The 17,795-nt window shown below is 32.3% G+C and overlaps 1 protein-coding gene across 3 annotated transcripts in view; it reads left to right on the top strand.

Annotated features, from left to right (window-relative positions):
* Positions 1-17,795, top strand: part of LOC106785374 (neuronal acetylcholine receptor subunit alpha-7-like) — a 134,105-nt gene that overhangs the window by 86,495 nt on the left and 29,815 nt on the right. For all 3 annotated transcript variants that reach the window (XM_014745766.1, XM_014745767.1, XM_014745768.1), the window contains one exon: positions 1,599-1,643. In XM_014745766.1, the coding sequence (XP_014601252.1) occupies positions 1,599-1,643 (45 nt within the window). The remainder of the gene's footprint in view (positions 1-1,598; positions 1,644-17,795) is intronic.

Raw genomic sequence — 17,795 nt, 5'->3', positions numbered from 1 at the left:
GAACAGAGAGGAAGAAGATAGAATCCTCTTATCCACGCTATCAGAAAAGACGGTTTTATAGGATAGGATATGATATTCTTTATGTAAAACGTTATTTCGCATATATCAAGTGATACATCTATGACAGATACATATTCTTTGAAAAATATTGAACGCTTTTACTTGCATGTTTGCCTTGTTGAAAAATGTTTCCTGCAAATCGAATGATGATAAGTGTCTAACGAGAGTGGAAAAATATTAAATTGCATGAGATACGAAAGAAACAAAAAAAATTACACGAGAAAAAGTTCACTTGGTACAGTATTTTAATATAAATTCTGTTTTTCATTTTATTTTATTTTATTTTTTTTTAATTTTTTTTTTATACGATTACCTACATTACAGGTAGCTAATTTTTGTGCTTAACGAATTATCCTTACCATAATTTAGTTGCTCTCTTTAAAGCCTCTTTCAGGAATTTATGTAGGTCAGCGTTCGTTCATTCAATGGATTCTTTGAAAGAAGAGAGATTTAACGAGTTATGCACGTTTTTTTTCTCTCTCTCTATCTCGTTTCTGGTTTCTTCCTTTCTTTCTTTGATGATCGAATGAAATTCGTAAATTCTATGTTTGTTTCCATTAGGCTTATTTTCTGTTTCTTTTTCTTTTTTTTTTTAAATAAATTTTAAAGATATTTTGATCAATTTGCGTAATGCCTGTGTTAATCATCGATGCGTTTCTGTTATATATTTCTTTTTTCATTGACAAAGTTCGAATGTTTGGTGGAAGTTTCATGACAAGCAAAAGTAACATCGTGCATCCATCGACGTATGTATTTACTTTCTCGATATTAGAACCGAACACAGATGCGACTCCCTTAACGGATATCGACAACTCTTTGCCATAAGTTTCGAAAGAGTACGATGTCGGGAAGAAAGCTTTCTAACATATGACATTCTTTCATGGACGATACGAATTTTATATACACATATGTATATGCTTACGTATATACTTGAAAAGTGCATGCAAGAAAAATAACAGTATTCATCGGTTTGGTAACGTCACGTTCCATGAACGCGTTTTAAATGAAATTAATTCGAAATTTCGAAATTTTCACTTGAAAACGCTTCGTTAAATAATTTGTTTTTATAATAAATTGTCCAATTAAATCTGTAATTAATTATTAATTAAACGAGTAAATAATGATTTAGTCGCGTTAAAAAGATTTAAAGATTTCAGTATAAACTAATGTTATTATCGTACGTTAATCGTATAAATTGCACTTTTTTGAAAATTAACAATGCAAATTCTCGAAAATGTTACGCGTATTAACTGCAAAGTTTCATTGTAACGAAACTTCGTTGTTTTCATAACGGAATAGTGCTAACGGGAACGCTTTGTTTAAATAAAATGAACAATCCAATTTGCTGTTTAAAAAAACGAACAAAGTAATTAACGTTAGTATTTAATTACCGTAATTTCATAGAGAAATTTACTTTTAATCATCTCATTGATATTCTATTATTGCCAGTTTGAATAATTTTACGTAAATTTTCCGAGAATTTTGTGCTTTTCGATATACATACCAATTAAGAAATATTTTTCATTTTCCTGTTTCAGGACGAGAAGAACCAACTGCTCATCACGAATCTTTGGCTGAAGTTGGTGAGTTTATTCTTTGAAAAGGCAAAAGGGCGTAACGAGCGTTCGTTAAAATTGTACGATCTAATTCCTGCCAATTAAATCGTGTAGAATAACCGATACATTTTCCGATGCTTTTACGTATCTGCCGGCATGTTAACCGACGCTAAATTAAACCAAAAATATATAGAAATGGTGAAATAAATTCAAATAAATCTGTATTCCTAATGTGAATATACATTGTAGGAATGGTTCCATTGCCGAGGTTAATTTCAGTTATCAACGTATTATTGTACTGCTGTCATGTGGAATAATCCAGGTTATTTTGTGTAGAAAAAGAAAAGAAAAAAATATAAGAACGCGTCAACAAAAAGAAAGAAAGAAAACAAAGAAGAAATTGAAAAGAGATGACATGTTAAATCTCGTTTTGTAATTTGGCCAATTATATTCGCCGTTAGACGCATTGGGGCGATTAACTTAAACACGTTAGCGAATACTTTTCGTTCTATTCGTACACGCGAAATCGATTTTTGTTATTTACAAAGACCAATTATAAATGGAATCACCGGCAACAGGTTAAAATCTCAGTATGAAACTAAACTTGAGTGGCTAACGCGTTCTTGTTAGGACAACTTGTGAAGAACTAACGAGTCACGCGGTCATTCTTCTTGTCCTTTCGAACTTTCTTTTTTAAACGATGTTGTTCTTTCGAATCGTTTTCGTCAGTGGTGTCAAGCACGGCGGCCCGTGGTTCGTAACTTGAAACACGGATGCGATATATAAATGTTTTTTCTTAAGTCTTTACTTTTCGTTTTTCTCTCTAATTTCCTGTTAAATTAAATTTGATTGTCCTTGTTCATATATATGTTTGACGCCACTAGTTCAAGTTTCGCATCCTGTCATTATTTTTCTTGTGTTATGCGTAAAAATTGTAATCATCTTTCCTTTTGAGATCAAAGATTTTGTTGTTGTTCCCAAAATAAATTCGATTAAACTTCAAATTGTGCGTATTCTGTTCGCGTGCTCGTTGATATTTATTTAATCAATCAAATGTTTTTACGTAATAATTTTATTTTGTTTCCTCTATCGATAATTTGTATATACCTCATGGAAACAACTGCAAAATTTCTCCAACAGGGTGTTTATTTTTTGAGGATTTCTTTTTTTCCTAATTGCACCCACGTACATAACTATATATTTTATGTACTCCTCGTATATTTTATGCCTTTTATAACACTCGACGAATAAACAACGAAGTGGACGTAAAACATTTTGTTCAAATATTTTTCACCCGTAATAGAACTTTTTAACGCGTTATCATGTTTCCTTTTTTTTACCTTTTTTTTTTTTCTAACGCATTATATACGAATTCAATTATTACGCTCGTAATAGGATTATCATCGTATCATTTCAATTACATTATTGTAATGTAACGTGGAGACAAGATTTATCTATAGAAATTTATCGATTTGGACAGCCAATTTACCGAAATATTCGAATATGTTTGATTATTGAATAATTTTTGAAAAATTCTAGAAATGATATAGATATGCAATTAATTATTTTTTCTCGTTTGTTCCATAACAGCTGCAACCAAAAATCATTTTATTTATTATTGTATTTTTCTGTTTTCTTTTTCATTCTTCAAATAGTTCACACCAGCATACAGATACGCGTCATTTACTATTCAAAAATTCAGAATACTTTGTTTGGGTTGAAAAATATGATTCAATTTGAAAAAGTATCCGAATATTTGGGTGATTCGAAGGTATTCTTTTTTTTGTTTTGTGTGTATTTTGAACGAGGCGCTCGGTCATTCGATAGTTCGATTCGACAAATTTAATGAATGCTCCTCGATATCACGGTGCCTATATGTCATGTTAAATTTGACGCATAAAGGAGATTTACGGGATCGTTTCGAATTTCATATGGTTCGCACGCCGTTCGGAAGTTATCACGAAAAAGTCGATGTAATGTTTTAGATCAAAAACTTTCCGTCAAAGTTAAGCAACTGTATAGTAGCTTCTTATCAAAGCTGTCTGTCTTCGAGTTCGCGTTAAAACTTTGAAAAAACGTAATTCCTTGACTTTTCCATCCATTAGGGCTCCTTTTGACGTTCGTCGCATGATTTTTAGTATCGGATTTTAAATAAAATCAACGTCAATAATATTTTACAAGTATTTTCAAGTATATAATGCAAATAAAGAGTGTTCAAATAAATTGATACGAGCGTGTTTGCGCAAAATAATTATTTATGCTATGTATTTTTTTTATTTCTTTCTTATTTCATTTGTAATATATTTTTCTCGTTAAGGGTGAGAGATGTTTAACCCGAGGATTATTTGTTAGACCGGGACTGATCCTTTTTTTAGTATGTTTTATTTATATATTCGATTGCTTTTTTTTTTCTTTAATTAAACATCGAATCAATTAGGTTCGTAGTCGTTAATATTCTTTTTTCTAAGAAGAAACAAGTCTTTTATCTTTGCCAGGTTCTTTAGGTGATAGGATGAGTGTGTCTGAAGAAAATGGAAGTTAAAAAGAATCAGTCAAAGTTACGGGGTCAGAACTAAAGAGTCGAAGAGTACAGAACTAAAGAGTCAAAGTTTAAGAGTTCAAGAGTAAAAGAACTAAAGTCAAAGTAAAAGAGTCAAAGAGCTAAAGTAAAAAATGGTTATGTATGTACGTTAGATCTATAACATTTATTTTAAATAAATAAATAAATATCATACATTCACGTCGAGAATAAAACTAAATTCGCGTATTTCTGTCGATTAAAACCAATCTACGATGAATAAATAAAACTTAAAAAAAAAAAAAAAAAGAATCAATAGAAAAAGTATTTTTTACTCAAAACATCGTATTTCGAAAACCTCGTTCTTTTCCAGTCAATCGATTCGATTCCATTCCCATCTTTGTTTCTTTAGTTTTTGACTTTTTCTTTTTCGTTCTCTTTGTTGTCTCTCGACATTTTGAAAAGAGAAAAATTCTTGAAAATTTAGGAAAGTCTTGTCGACAGCTATATACAGAACACGCCATAACGTTTGAATGTTACTTTTTCTCTTTTTTACGAAATAACGAGCAGTTCGCAGTAAGAAGTTTTCGGGGGTTCTGGTACATTGTACATATGTATATATGTATGAATGCATGTATATATGTGTGAACGTGCTTGTATGCGTATCGCGAGGGTTGAATATGTGTAATACAGCAACACGAGAAGAGCAACGCTTTTCGTCAGAGAAAATTGTCCTTCACACCTAGTCTTTCGGCATTTTCTAACAATGGCTTCACGAGTTAGCTTCCGTAACCGTAACACAGCAGCTTGCGTAAATACAGCGAATTTATTGCAAGCTTTCATTGCGGTTTATGAAACGAATCGTTTTTTGTTTAAATTAATATTCCCCTTTATGATTTAGAAACGTTACATTCTAAAAATGCTCGTTTTTTGATTACGCTCCGTTGGATAAGTTCAAGAAGGAGGAAAATAAAGTAGCGTAGAATTTTATTGGAAAACAGAGATACGAATTTACCCATTATTTTCTACTCTTATTATTATTATTATTATTATTATTATTATTATTATTATTATTATTTATAAAGAGGGTAGAAATATGATAACGTTTCACCATTATTTACATGGGAATGTAAGCTTGAGTGAATTCGTTATCGTTGAATTAAAATATTAAAATGAAAAATAGGGGAAAAAGAATACAAGAAAAAGGAAAGAGAGAGAGAGAGAGAGAAAGAAAAGTAAAGTCAAATAATAATAATAAAAGCAAAGAAAAGAAATGATAAGAGAAGAAATTACAAATTATAAAGGACAAGTGAAATTATCTTTGAAAAGGGGGCGTTTTCTGAAAGTTAACTTTCGCGTGAAAATACGAATGGGTCTCTCGTCGGTGGCCGTATAAATTGTTGAAAGTGCTTCTCTCTAATTTATTTAGTTTTCAAGAAAGAAAAAATTTATTTCTTTTATTATGAATTGAAGTAGACGATGCGAAGAAACATTTTCTTTTTTTCTTTTTTTCTTTTTTTCTTTTTACTCTTTTTATCATTATTTATTTTCTTTTTCTCTTTTTGGAGAGGCGAATAAAGTTTGGTGTTAAATAAAATGATGCAGGTGTGTTTGACTTGGAAGTAGATATATTTTTGCCAATGTAAATCGAGAAGATATTCGAGAAAAACGTCGTAGGATATTTCGATAGCGCTGTCACGTACATTTTCCTTTCGATCGAATATAAAATAAAAATGGGAAGCGTTTCAACCGTAAATCCGATGAAAAAAATTCGCATTTTTAACTCGCTCAAATGAACTTGTTTTATTAGTTTTTTACATTTTTCTTTCTTTTTTTTTTCTGAAACGCTCGAAATTATTAGCAAAAGAAATTGACGCGGTAGTCGATTCGAAGTTTAGTCATTTAAAAGAATACGTCGGTAAAAAAAAATGAAGAACAGAAAGAGCAGAAGTTATTGTTAAATCACTTTACACAATCGTTTATTCTTTCGAGAAAATCTTTCAACGTTTCAAGATAGATTTGCAAGATGTTAAAACTTCATGAAAATGTTCTCATTCCAAGAGTAAATTCTTTCTCTTTCCTATCTCATTTTATTGACAGACCGTAGAAGAAGATATTTTCTTTATTTCTCCTCCTCATCCTCCTCCTTTACTTTCTTTTCTATAACTTTGAAAAGACGCGATCACGGAATAGAAGAAAAATACAATTAGGATGGTTTCTTTTTTTTCATGTTTTTTAGTTGAATCTAGTTAACTTCCAACTCTGTTATTTTCAATCTTCCTTAGAAACGATAAGATAAGCATATTACATGTATGCATGTAGACATTTACATGTTCAAAGAAGATTACCTATTTCCTGAAAAGAGTGGTTAAGATTTCGGTTCGGTTGTTCGCTAACGTCGTCATCGTGTTTTTACATGAAAGCAAATTCTTCGAGCTTTTGTCGTTTGACCCGAAAGGTATTCGATATTATACGCGAATATCTAATAGAAAGACCAACGTGCTGGTAAATTATGTGACCATAGGAAGATTTGATAATAAGAAAAATGTTTCTTTTTTTTTGTTTCGTTTGAAACAACGTTATACTAGATCTAAACGTAAAACGAAAGAAAGTAGTACTAGAATCGTCGATCGATTTTTATAAACAACGTTGGAACATCCTTCTTTCACGACCATTGTCATTGTTTTAATCGATTAACGTAGAGTAGAAGTAACACTTCGTTCTAAACGCTTGACGGACTAGAAAGACGAAACACTCAAAGCGTTCCTTTGAGAATCGTCCTACTCGCACGATTAAACGAATCGATTAAATAAACGAGCAGGAACCCTCCTCCTAGTCGAATGAATAAGGTGAAGAGAAAAGCAATAGTAGTGAGTGAGGTTTACGAAGTGAATATCCAAAGCTAGATTAGGTGAACGACAAGTTACTGCTACTGCTACTGTTTCTAAGAGAAAACGCGATCGCAAAAACGAAATTCTCGGCACGAATGGTAACCCTACCACCACTAGTAGTCCTTCCACTGGGCTGAGATACTAGAAGAGAGTGGAGCATGTCGAGAGAGTAGGTAGAGCACTTCTACCTTCAACCCTAACTGTTCTATTTAACATTATGAGAGAGAGAAGTCAGCATCAGTATTCGTTTTTACTCTCTTTACCGTACATCCAGTTTTCTTTTTCTTTTTTTCTTTTTTCCCTCTCACTTATTTTTACTCCTTGTTCGACTTTCTTTTTCTTCATCCTCTTATTTTCTTCTAACTCTTTTTGTGCCTCTTCCGTCCAAATTACTTTTTGATTCAACTCTAAACATCCCTTAGTAGTAGCTGCTATGTGTTTTACTGTCAACCCTGGGACCCCTGAGCATTTTTAATCTTCTCATTATTTTCTTCTAACTCTTTACTTGACCATATTAATTTTCAAATTATATTAATGAAATAATAGGATTAGAGATCAATTTTAGATTCATTCAAGATAGACAGATATAAATGATGAATTAATTAATATTTCTTAGAAATGGTTTTTTCTTTTTTTATGAAGGGGGAAAAAATTAATGTTAAATGTTGTTAAAAATTTTCGAATAATATAATACACATAATTATATACGAAATCTAATGTGAATTCTTGAAAACGTGATAGATAAGTTACTCTCTATTATGACTATCTCCCGTCTCTTTCTCTCGCGATCCAGTTTATGTCGATACTCGTTTGATTAGTCACGTCTGTCGTGGGCGAGCATTTTATTAACACAAAGCAGCAATTTCACAAGTATCGAAGTATCTGAAACCACTGTCAGTAACATTCGTAACTTCCGTTGGAAAATGTATGCCGATTATAAATACATTATCTCTTTCCATTCGATGCATTATTACTCGTGGTCGAGTAACGCCAAGAAACGCGATATTGAAATGGTTATTGTCGTGGAATTGTAAAAGGATTAAGGGCAATCTACAGGCATTTCAAATATGTCAATAACAAGCGTCCCTTTCCTTTCTCATTTTGGGAATGTCCAACGAAAGAACATTTATTTGTAAGATTTATGAGTAGAATTTTGAGAGTATGCATATATATCTACATATACTTTTTGTGTGTGTATGCATGTATGTATATGTGTGTGTGTGTGTATAAACCTATGTATATCATTTTACGTATAACTCGTTGGTCGCTTTTATCGTTTTTATCAATTTCGTGATTTAACGTTCGTAAACTTTTGCCACGGTGGTATGAGAATTTTGGGTGAATTCATAGAGAGAGAGAGAGAAAGAGAGAGAGAGAGAGAGAGAGAAGCGTAAGGATTAATTAATTTATTACGCTCTGTTATTTCTCACTCACAGTTTCAAAATCGCATTTGCAATTCGTCGAACTATTCGCTCGGTTTATACGAAACGTTAGATTTCTTTATGGATCGCATATCTATATTTTTTTTTTTTTTTCTTTTTTTTTTTTTTTTTTTTTTTTTTTTTTTCTTCCTTTTTTTTTTTTTTTTTTTCAATATTGGTTTAATAATTTTGATGAATTAATGAATACATATGTACACCGACGTAGATGGATCAAGGAAGATGGAAGCTTCGACGATTAAATTCGTACATGCGTGAGAACGAAATTCACAATTCAAACGTTGTATAAAATCGATTCAACTATTGATTCGCAGTTAAACTTACTATCGGCTAACGGCTTTTTTTTTTTAGAGAACAATAGATACGAAGGTACATCCATAATGGCATAGAAAGCACGAAAGGGTTGAATAATCGACTAAAATATAAACTATTCAGCTTTTGAATGAAAAAGCATTGTTACGTTAATGGTTTTGTTAATGCATTAATCGTTTGTCGAGTTATTTTCTTTCAAATCAAGAACAAATATTGTTCACTTCTAGGTATTTGCATTCGTCAAAAGCTCTTAGGATTCATTCGATTGTGAAATAAAAGGTAGTCGAGCCGTGTTGTTTTGGTCGATTGCTGTTTCTGATCTCTTGTCTTTTAATTAACGCTTTGGTAAAAAGGATTCATTTATATTGATAATGTATAGACATTTCATTAATTTATTTTATTTTTAATGAATATTTTGACGAAACATTGACATATATAAAAATATCGATGAACTTTACTTTACGCGAAGGATCATAAATAATAAATCAATATACGGTAGAAATGAGAGATAAATAACTAATGGTGAGAAATGTTACGAACGTTAATTCGTGAAAAATGAATTATGGTAGCTTCGTGGTGGTAAATCATAGTAGATTTCTTCGAAGTATGGGTTTGATTATCGACGTTATGCACTTCTTCCGGTTCATCGATGTTCCCTACTCATTTTTCGTCGCTAATTAGGAATCAACGCAAAAGGTTGTATATAACTCGAGTATAACAATGGGACACATCGCGACATGGTTTTAGAAAACGAAAAAAAAAAAGCAGAAAAAAAGTAGCTACTTAATTAACAAGTTAATTAAATATGATTAAGAGGAACCGTGCGTTAACATTGCGTACGACGCCACGCGTAATTGCCTATAAAAAAAAAAGCACTTTCCTCGTTCTTAATTGTATCTTTCTTTTTTTTTTTTTCAAACAAATTATACACTTGTTAAAAGAAAAAAATCCGAGTATTTGCGGTATGATTAATTATTTATTCATAGCGTTGTTAAATATTGACGTTTATATTTATACCATATCTATTATTTATTTTCAAACGGAAAATGAAGAATATTATTACGTGTGAAGCCGAGAAATGTGCAAGTACATATATGTGGATACATGTGTGTGTGTGGGTATGTATATGTCATATGCATATAAGTATGTATTCTGCTCACGAAATCGAATTATTTTGAATCTCGATGCCGTCACCAGCACGTATCTTTCAGAAGAGATCGCAAGAGCGTTATCGAACGACGCAAAGGGAATTCAGAAAAACGGATGGAATATTTAATTTCATGTCGTCTAAATTCCAATCTAACATAATCGGAATCATGCGAAAGCATTTTCCATGAGATCGATCAGATCATTCAGATCTCGGTACTCACTTATTTTATATATTTTTTATTTTTTTCAAATATAACACTAATATTCTTTTTAAATGAAAAATAAAGATAAACTTTTGAAACATTTTGATACATTTCTTATTACGATCTTATTCAAACGACTAAGACTATAGTATTATTATTTGACGTTTATATGATTATAATACTTTTTTCTTTAAAAATGTCTTTCCTTCGACAATTTATTTTTAATATTACATAATAATAAATGTTATATCGGTATAATTCCCGAGGGTATCGACATTAATGCAAATATTTACTTAAAAGTTTGCCAACAAATTATGTAAAGAGTTAAAAATGAAATCAAACGAAAGAAGAGAGTTTTTACGATAAAAGTGTAACCGCGTTTAAGAAAATTCATTTGGCTTGGGAAAACTATGCGAGCAAACGAACGAGCGAGCGAGCGAGCGAGATGATATTGGCCGGCTTTTAACGAGAATCGAATTACGTCATAAAGGTATATGCGAGAATAAGAAAGAAATAGAGAGAGAGAGAGAGAGGGAAAAAAGAAATTAGAAATAGGGTGGATGCTAAAAGAGAAAGAGAAAGAGAGAGAGAGTGATAGTGTAAGAGTAAGATAGCGATAGACAAGCACTAAAAGGTACCAATCTAGTTCGAAAGTCACAACTCGAAAGTTTTCTTCAACGTTAATGGCTAGATCGTTTGTATTTAAAGTGACTTACTCGAAACTTATCTCTAGTACGTTTGCGAGAAAAAAAATTGTTGCCTGAGGTTAAAGAAATGTACTTATACATGGTTTGTATGATAAGAAGTTGAATGCACCGTACAGAATCGCATAGCGTAATCTCGACTCAAAACATCCGTTGAGAAAGAACGGAAGGAAGGAAGGAAGGAAGGAAGGAAATCTTCATCGTGCTTACAATGACTGCCACCATTCGGCCATAAATTTTGACCTCACTCGAACGATCGAGGGAGAGAGAGAGAGAGAGAGAAGGGTGCATTAACTGACTGGAGAGCCAGTAAATCGAGTTAAACAACGGGTTCAGCACGCTTGTCGAACCCTCGTGAAAGGGCAACTACTATTCGGACGGACACATTCTTCTAGAATTTAGCGTGAAATTTCTCTTACCTATCTTGTACTACCTACCTATCCACTTACTAACTCGTTTCTTCTCGTACTAGTAATTAAAACTTAACTTGGGATTTCAATTATCCAATTAGCAATTATCTGATTTAATATTCGAAATGGTATAGAAGAAGTCTACGAATATTTGAAAATAATTCGAAACTTCCCATGAACTTTGTATTCATCGAATTCGATTTTTTTTTTTCTTTTTCCAATATCTATCAAACCACTTGATGTACATTTACGAACTACCCTTTTATTTTTTATTTTTTATTTTTTTTTCATTTTTATTACCTTTTTATCTTGACGTGCATATATATATATATATATACATGTATAGTTGTAAATCTTACTGAGAGATTGTTTAGAAAAAAGCATTTACGTCACGATAATATCTATTCGGAGATATTTATTTATATAAAAAAAATATATATAATACAAGTGATCGCAAAATTTAACAACATTGCTGCATTACTTAATCTGTTCTTTCGAAGTTTATCCATTACGTAAGTAAATATCTCGGTCTATTTGCTTTGCTGATTTATTTAGATTAAATCTAGGAAACGTTCGTGATGATATTTTGATTGCATAAAGGAAGAGAGAGAGAGAGAGAGAGAGAGAGATCGATAATCGAAGATTATCCTTGGTAGATTACTTTTGATTCTTAAGTTTCTTTCTGACACTCTACGAAGAAAATAATCAGAAAAAAAATTAATTTAAGTTAGAAAAAATCAGCAATATTAAATATCATTTTTAAATCTACCATCGTCGTGGATCCCATGAAATATAATATTATATAATACAATAGCATATTTAAATCTCGTTAAAACAAAGTTTTTCCTAATTCTCATAGTTTTTTTTAAGGAAGTAATAGTTATCGGACCATTCTGTATATTCGTTGACCTTCTTTTACCGCATAAAAAAAGAAAAAAAAGGATACCTAGTTTGTTCGTTCTACGTTTTCTTTCTCTCTCTCTCTCTCTCTCTCTTTTTGTTTCATTCTACCTAGGAAAGTTTCTTCGTCAGAAAGTTTATGACAGTAGGACACTCACCCCTCTCCCTTTCCTCCTCGATCTCCAACCCCAAAGTAACGTTTCTCTTTCCATCCTTTTTCAACGATATCGTAAGATAATACAAAATACTCTTCTGCGGTAAAATCGAACGACTCGTATTCGTAAAACGTGATCGAAGTATCAGTTATCTGTATTCGGTATTATCCCACCGTTCTCAAGTTATACCTACCTAGCTTGGCCTATCATCCCTTTCTCTCTCTCTCTTTCTCTCTCTCTTTACCTCTCTTTCTCTTGCATACGAGCGTGCTCATCCGACCACCCACTGGTTCAACCTCGCTCGTTTTCGAGGTAACAATGAAGAGATTTTCCAGCTCGTGCTGGTTTAATTAAGCATCGATGAAAGGCAAGCAGATTGCGCGCTTTCGAATGCTAAAATGGAAATTCGACCTTCCTTAATTATTGCGTCTACCATTATGGAGATCATTTCTTTCTTTCTTCCTGTCTCTCTCTCTCTCTCTCTCTCTCTCTCTCTTTTTTTGTCTCTCTTTTTCCATCTTTTCCTATGCCTAGTTTTATATGTTTTATTTCTAGTCTCTTACTTTCTTACATAATTTTTCTTTTCCCCTCATGAGACAAGAAAAACTTTTCTGCATTGATTGATTGCTATGTAGTCGACGTTTCGTCATTCATATTTTTACATTAGATTGAAGATAATAATTATAATAATAATAATAATAATAAAGGAAACGTAGTGTTAAGGAAATTTCATTTAAGAGGGAAATTATTTTTCCATTTGATGGCAGATGAGAAAATTCTTCTTCTCTTTTCTATTTGTAAGCAGATAAACAGTAATCGATAACTTCAGTTAATCTCTCTCTCTCTCGATATCTTTTATTATATATCGAAGAAGTAATAATTTGCAATGTTATAACAATTTCAAAGAAAGGTGCTTTTCCCTTTTTTTCCACTCGCTAGGGTAAAAAGAGAATTCTTTTATCAACTCCTTCCCTTTATTTTTTATTTCTCCCCCTTTCTCTCTCTCTCTCTCTCTCTCTTTCTGTCTTTTTTTTTTCTCTTTATTTCTTTCTTTATTTCGAGATGGGTTTAATGTAACGAGAAAAGCTGAAATTCGAGCTACGTTTAACAAACAAAACTATTTTTCTTCTCTTTAGGTATGTTGTCCTGTTACATAATTTTCTATCAAGATCAGAAATTCTCGGCAATGACTAATGTAAGTATTCTTTTTGTCCCTTTTTATTTTTTTGTTTCTCCCCCCCCCTCCCAGAGATGAAAATAATAAAAAAAAAAAAAAAGAAGGAAATCGTAACACGCGGTAAATTCGATTAAATTTATTGGAAAGCATATTCGATTTCGATGAAAAAGAAAAGAGAGGGAGGAGCCATTTTAAAAACATGACATACTTTATCCGAGAAAGAAATAAAGAAATAAGAAATTCTTCGAAAGGTACACATATTATGGAAAAAATTTGAATATCGTTACCCCCGAGTCAGAATCAGATTTACTTTTCCTGCTATACTATCCGTCTATCTGTTTTCGAACTTTTTCGGACAATGAATAATACATTTTGATAACGGTAACCAAGTGATATCCGAAAAAGAAAGATCGTAATATACAAGCCGTGTCAAAAGATTCAATAGAATACTGTCATTTGATTTTATCTTATTTCAGATCACTACTTTATCTTTTCATTTTATTTTCTTGGCATTAGATCGAAATAATATCCACGTACTTCTTAAATGTCTAATCTGACGAACGCCCACGTGCTAAGCATAGGAAGATGATTTTACCTAGTAGAAAGTCAGTCATCAGCGAGTTTTGCAAGGCCGCTGGCAAAGACGGCTCTTCAACTCGTTTCCTCTATTATAAATAACTTCAGCGGGATCGATCGTAAAGCACCTTGCCGTTATTTCGAGTGACATCGAGACGAAAATTTTGTGCCAAAAGGTAATTCTTTTGGCACGAAATTGGAATTGCGGAAAAAGAGAATGATAGAGAGAGAGAGATAGAGAGAGAGAGAGAGAAAGAGAAAGAGAAATAGGAAAGAAAAAGGAGGAGAGGGAGAAGGAGAGACTAAAATTCACGCAACGTTGCACAAACAGAGCGCCAAGTTAGCTCTCTTCGCATTCCGTCCGTTCCTTTTCCCTTCTACCTTTGATTATGCAACTTCCTGACTGTTATCTCGTTACTCCTTTACTCAAGATCGCTTATCTTTTCTATCTAATTGTGACATATAAATTATCTATTAATGATAGGTCGGTCTATGGAAAATTAAATGTAGATACTTTTAAATTTCGTTAAGTTAAATTAATAGAATTGAATTAATTTTTCTAAAAATACTTTACAGAAATAACTTTGATATATATATATATATACATATTTGAAATGTATTTTATTACATCCAAGTTGATTGTTACTTATTCGGGGAAAAAATATCACCTCACTCGTGTTGTGAGCTTTTTAAAAGATTAAAAGTACCGCTAAAAAAACTCGTTCTATTATAGATTTATACTGTAGATACAAATAACTTCGTAAGTTAACATTCGACGGTAAACAGAAAGTTGACATTATATAATATAACGACGTAGAATCGTCTTTTCTCTTTCTTCCGGTAGAATGTATATCGGTTTCCATGAGTTCGAGGGTTGGCCCCGGAAGTTCGGCCGCCATAATGTTGAAATTCATAGTCGAGAATCTCAATAATGAGACGATGGGACCAACGTCTCGGGAAAATGGCAGGACAAAATCGAGTTTTAGTGAATTTGACTGGAAAATAAGCAGCTTGCCGAATGCCCTGGTACTTTAACGATTTTACTTTACTATCTCTCTGTCTTTCTCTCAAACTATTATTCTCTCTCTCTCTCTCTCTCTCTCTCTTTCTTCCTTACCTTTACACTTACTCGCCGAACAGTCAGGGTTTCCAAGTACAAACTTGCAACTGCAAGTTACTCTTCGAACAAAGGAGAACCTTAGCCGCCAGTCGAACTTCCGAAACGTTTTAATTACATCCCACGATCTGGAAGAGAAGGAGAGAGACGAGGTGTGGGTGGAAGGGGTGCGGAAACGAAGAGAGAAAGGAAGAATCAAAGTCAGGGAGCTGAGAGATTGAAGATACTTCGGGGTTCAATTTTCCCAGGAAAGAAATCTTCTTCGTTTGATACGTGAACGTTTTTAGAAAATACAATCGTTAAATATATACGGCAGTAACGTAAATCTAAATATTTGAAAAGTTCTAGTATAGTATAACTAGTAAGTAATACAGTGGATCTTTTATTCCATTAACTCCTCGTTCTACTGGAAATACAAACTTGACGGTTTGAGTTGAACGTTTGAAGCTTTATAGCAAGGAACTAGACTAAAGTTTCCTCCGGAAGTTGTTTCCTTACGTTTCCGGTCCTCCATCGTGAAACTTGTTAATCGTGGCAAGTAGTAAACGTAGAAACTCACGGATTATGAATCGTGACTCGAGATCAAGATCTTAGATTCCTTTCTTTTTCTTTTTTTTTTTTTTTTATTTAACCAATGAGACTTATCTCTTGCATTTACGTATTTTAATCCGCACGTTGTTCATTTCTTTTTTTCCTTCTCTCTTTTTTTTGTTTTTCTTCTTTTAAATAATGGTGAAAAAGCAAAGGAAAATAAGGAATTCGAGTGGAAGAAACTCGGCACATGCTGGAAACAGAAGCGTGCGCGCGCGCATCCCTATAATCGAATGCGATCGCGTGGAAAGGTGTCAAGGTCGTTCGCAATAAAGCCAAGGTGGTAATAAGTTCGACTCGTTCTCTTTTCCAGTCTTAATTCACTCTTTCTTTTTATTTTTTTTTTTATTTTCTTCCTTTTTCTTTTTCTTACCATTCCTATCTTCTCTCTCTCTCTCTCTCTTTCTTTAACGAAATTGGTTTCTCGATCGTTCGAACATTTAATCGTCAAGGAGAGAAACAAATTCGACAACGTTTTATATAATCGTACTTACTCGATCGTCATCGTCAATGAACTCGAAAGTATTCGATTGAATTGCAGTACTATCGAAATTCAAAAAACGAGCCGAGAAAAACTTTCGAAATTCGACGAATTTTTATGATACGGACAAAACATACCCCGCTAAAGAATGATTGGAAAGTATTCAATGCAGCACTCGTGAAGTACGATCGAGCGAATCGTTTAAAGGATTTTCTGTTGTTAGAAAGGACACACGAGATACAGTAATAAGTTAGAATGTGCAATAAAAGGAAATCGAAAGAAAATAAAGAATTCACAAGTTGAGAATTTATCGAATATTACAAAATTCTTTCTTTCCTTTCTTTCTTTTTTTTTTCTTATGCAATTTTCATTCGATTAGAATTTCTCTTACACGAATTTACGAGATTCACCGATCCGTTTTCTTTTTGTTGTTGTTTTTTTTCCTTCTTCTCTTTTCGTTTTTTTTTTTATTAGCGGAATTTTAGCAGGAATGCACGAGAGACATTAGAAATAGAGAACGAAGTAGGAAATAGAAAGAAAGAAAATAGGAAAAAAGACAAAAAAAAAAAAAAAAGAAAGAGGATTGACTTTAATTAGTCGACTGTAAATTAAGAAAATCAAGGTAGATTGGAACGCTTTTAAAAGTATTCTCTACGGAATTCCTAACACGCGCGATCGTTGTTCCTCCTTGTGTCATTTCCTTTCTCGAGATCGCAGATCGATATTCGTTAATGAAATTCATCGTAGGAGTATTACCGAAAATTTCGAATCTCTCTTTACTTTCTATCTCTGTCTTTTTCTTCATATTTTTTTTCTTTCTCTTTTAGGTAAGGGCATAACGTTAAAATATTAAGCCCTAACGAATTCGGTTTCCGCAAACATGCAACTCCTCCAGTTTATGAATATTGCAAGGCTGCGAATTATTTTCGAGTGGTTGATAGTAGAGATGTTGTTGGTAAAATACGAGGGGATGAATTAAAACGTAGATTTTACCTATACCGGGAGAGATGATTACGTATGTAAATCATTAAAATCATTTGGTGTTCATTATTCGTAAATATACACGTATTACGATGACTTTACAAAAGCAAAGTATGATATTATATCAAATATTTCAAGATACTTAGAAAATTATTAAAGTTTTCTCTTGATCTTTACTTTTTTTTTCTTTTTTTTTCTTTTCTTTTTATTCTATAAGAGTACTCCTCTCTTATTTTTATTTGTGTCGGTAATTACGACAGCAGATTAATTATAATTCAACAAATTAGAAGAACAAATTTTATGATTTATTTTATATTAAAATGTGATTAATATTATAAAATAAATGTGTGTATTAATTTTTTAACTTATGCCACTATCGTAATTACTGGCACATTTATATTATTGAAATATCATAATATTGAGAATTATCCGTGTTCGTAATACTTCAATTAACCATTCATAAATATTTTTAATACCAAGAGTAAATAACAGAGGAGTAAAATATCGATCTATGTTTTAAAAAATTATATTTTGCTGGTACGACTGAAATTGAAATTCTGTCTTTCTCTCTCTCT

This window comes from Polistes canadensis, unplaced genomic scaffold, assembly GCF_001313835.1.
Source record: "Polistes canadensis isolate GaletaPanama2010 unplaced genomic scaffold, ASM131383v1 scaffold_49, whole genome shotgun sequence".
NCBI classification, from domain to species: Eukaryota; Metazoa; Arthropoda; class Insecta; order Hymenoptera; family Vespidae; genus Polistes; species Polistes canadensis.
Note: the sequence above shows the minus strand (reverse complement) of the source record. Positions and strands in the feature narration are given on the sequence as shown.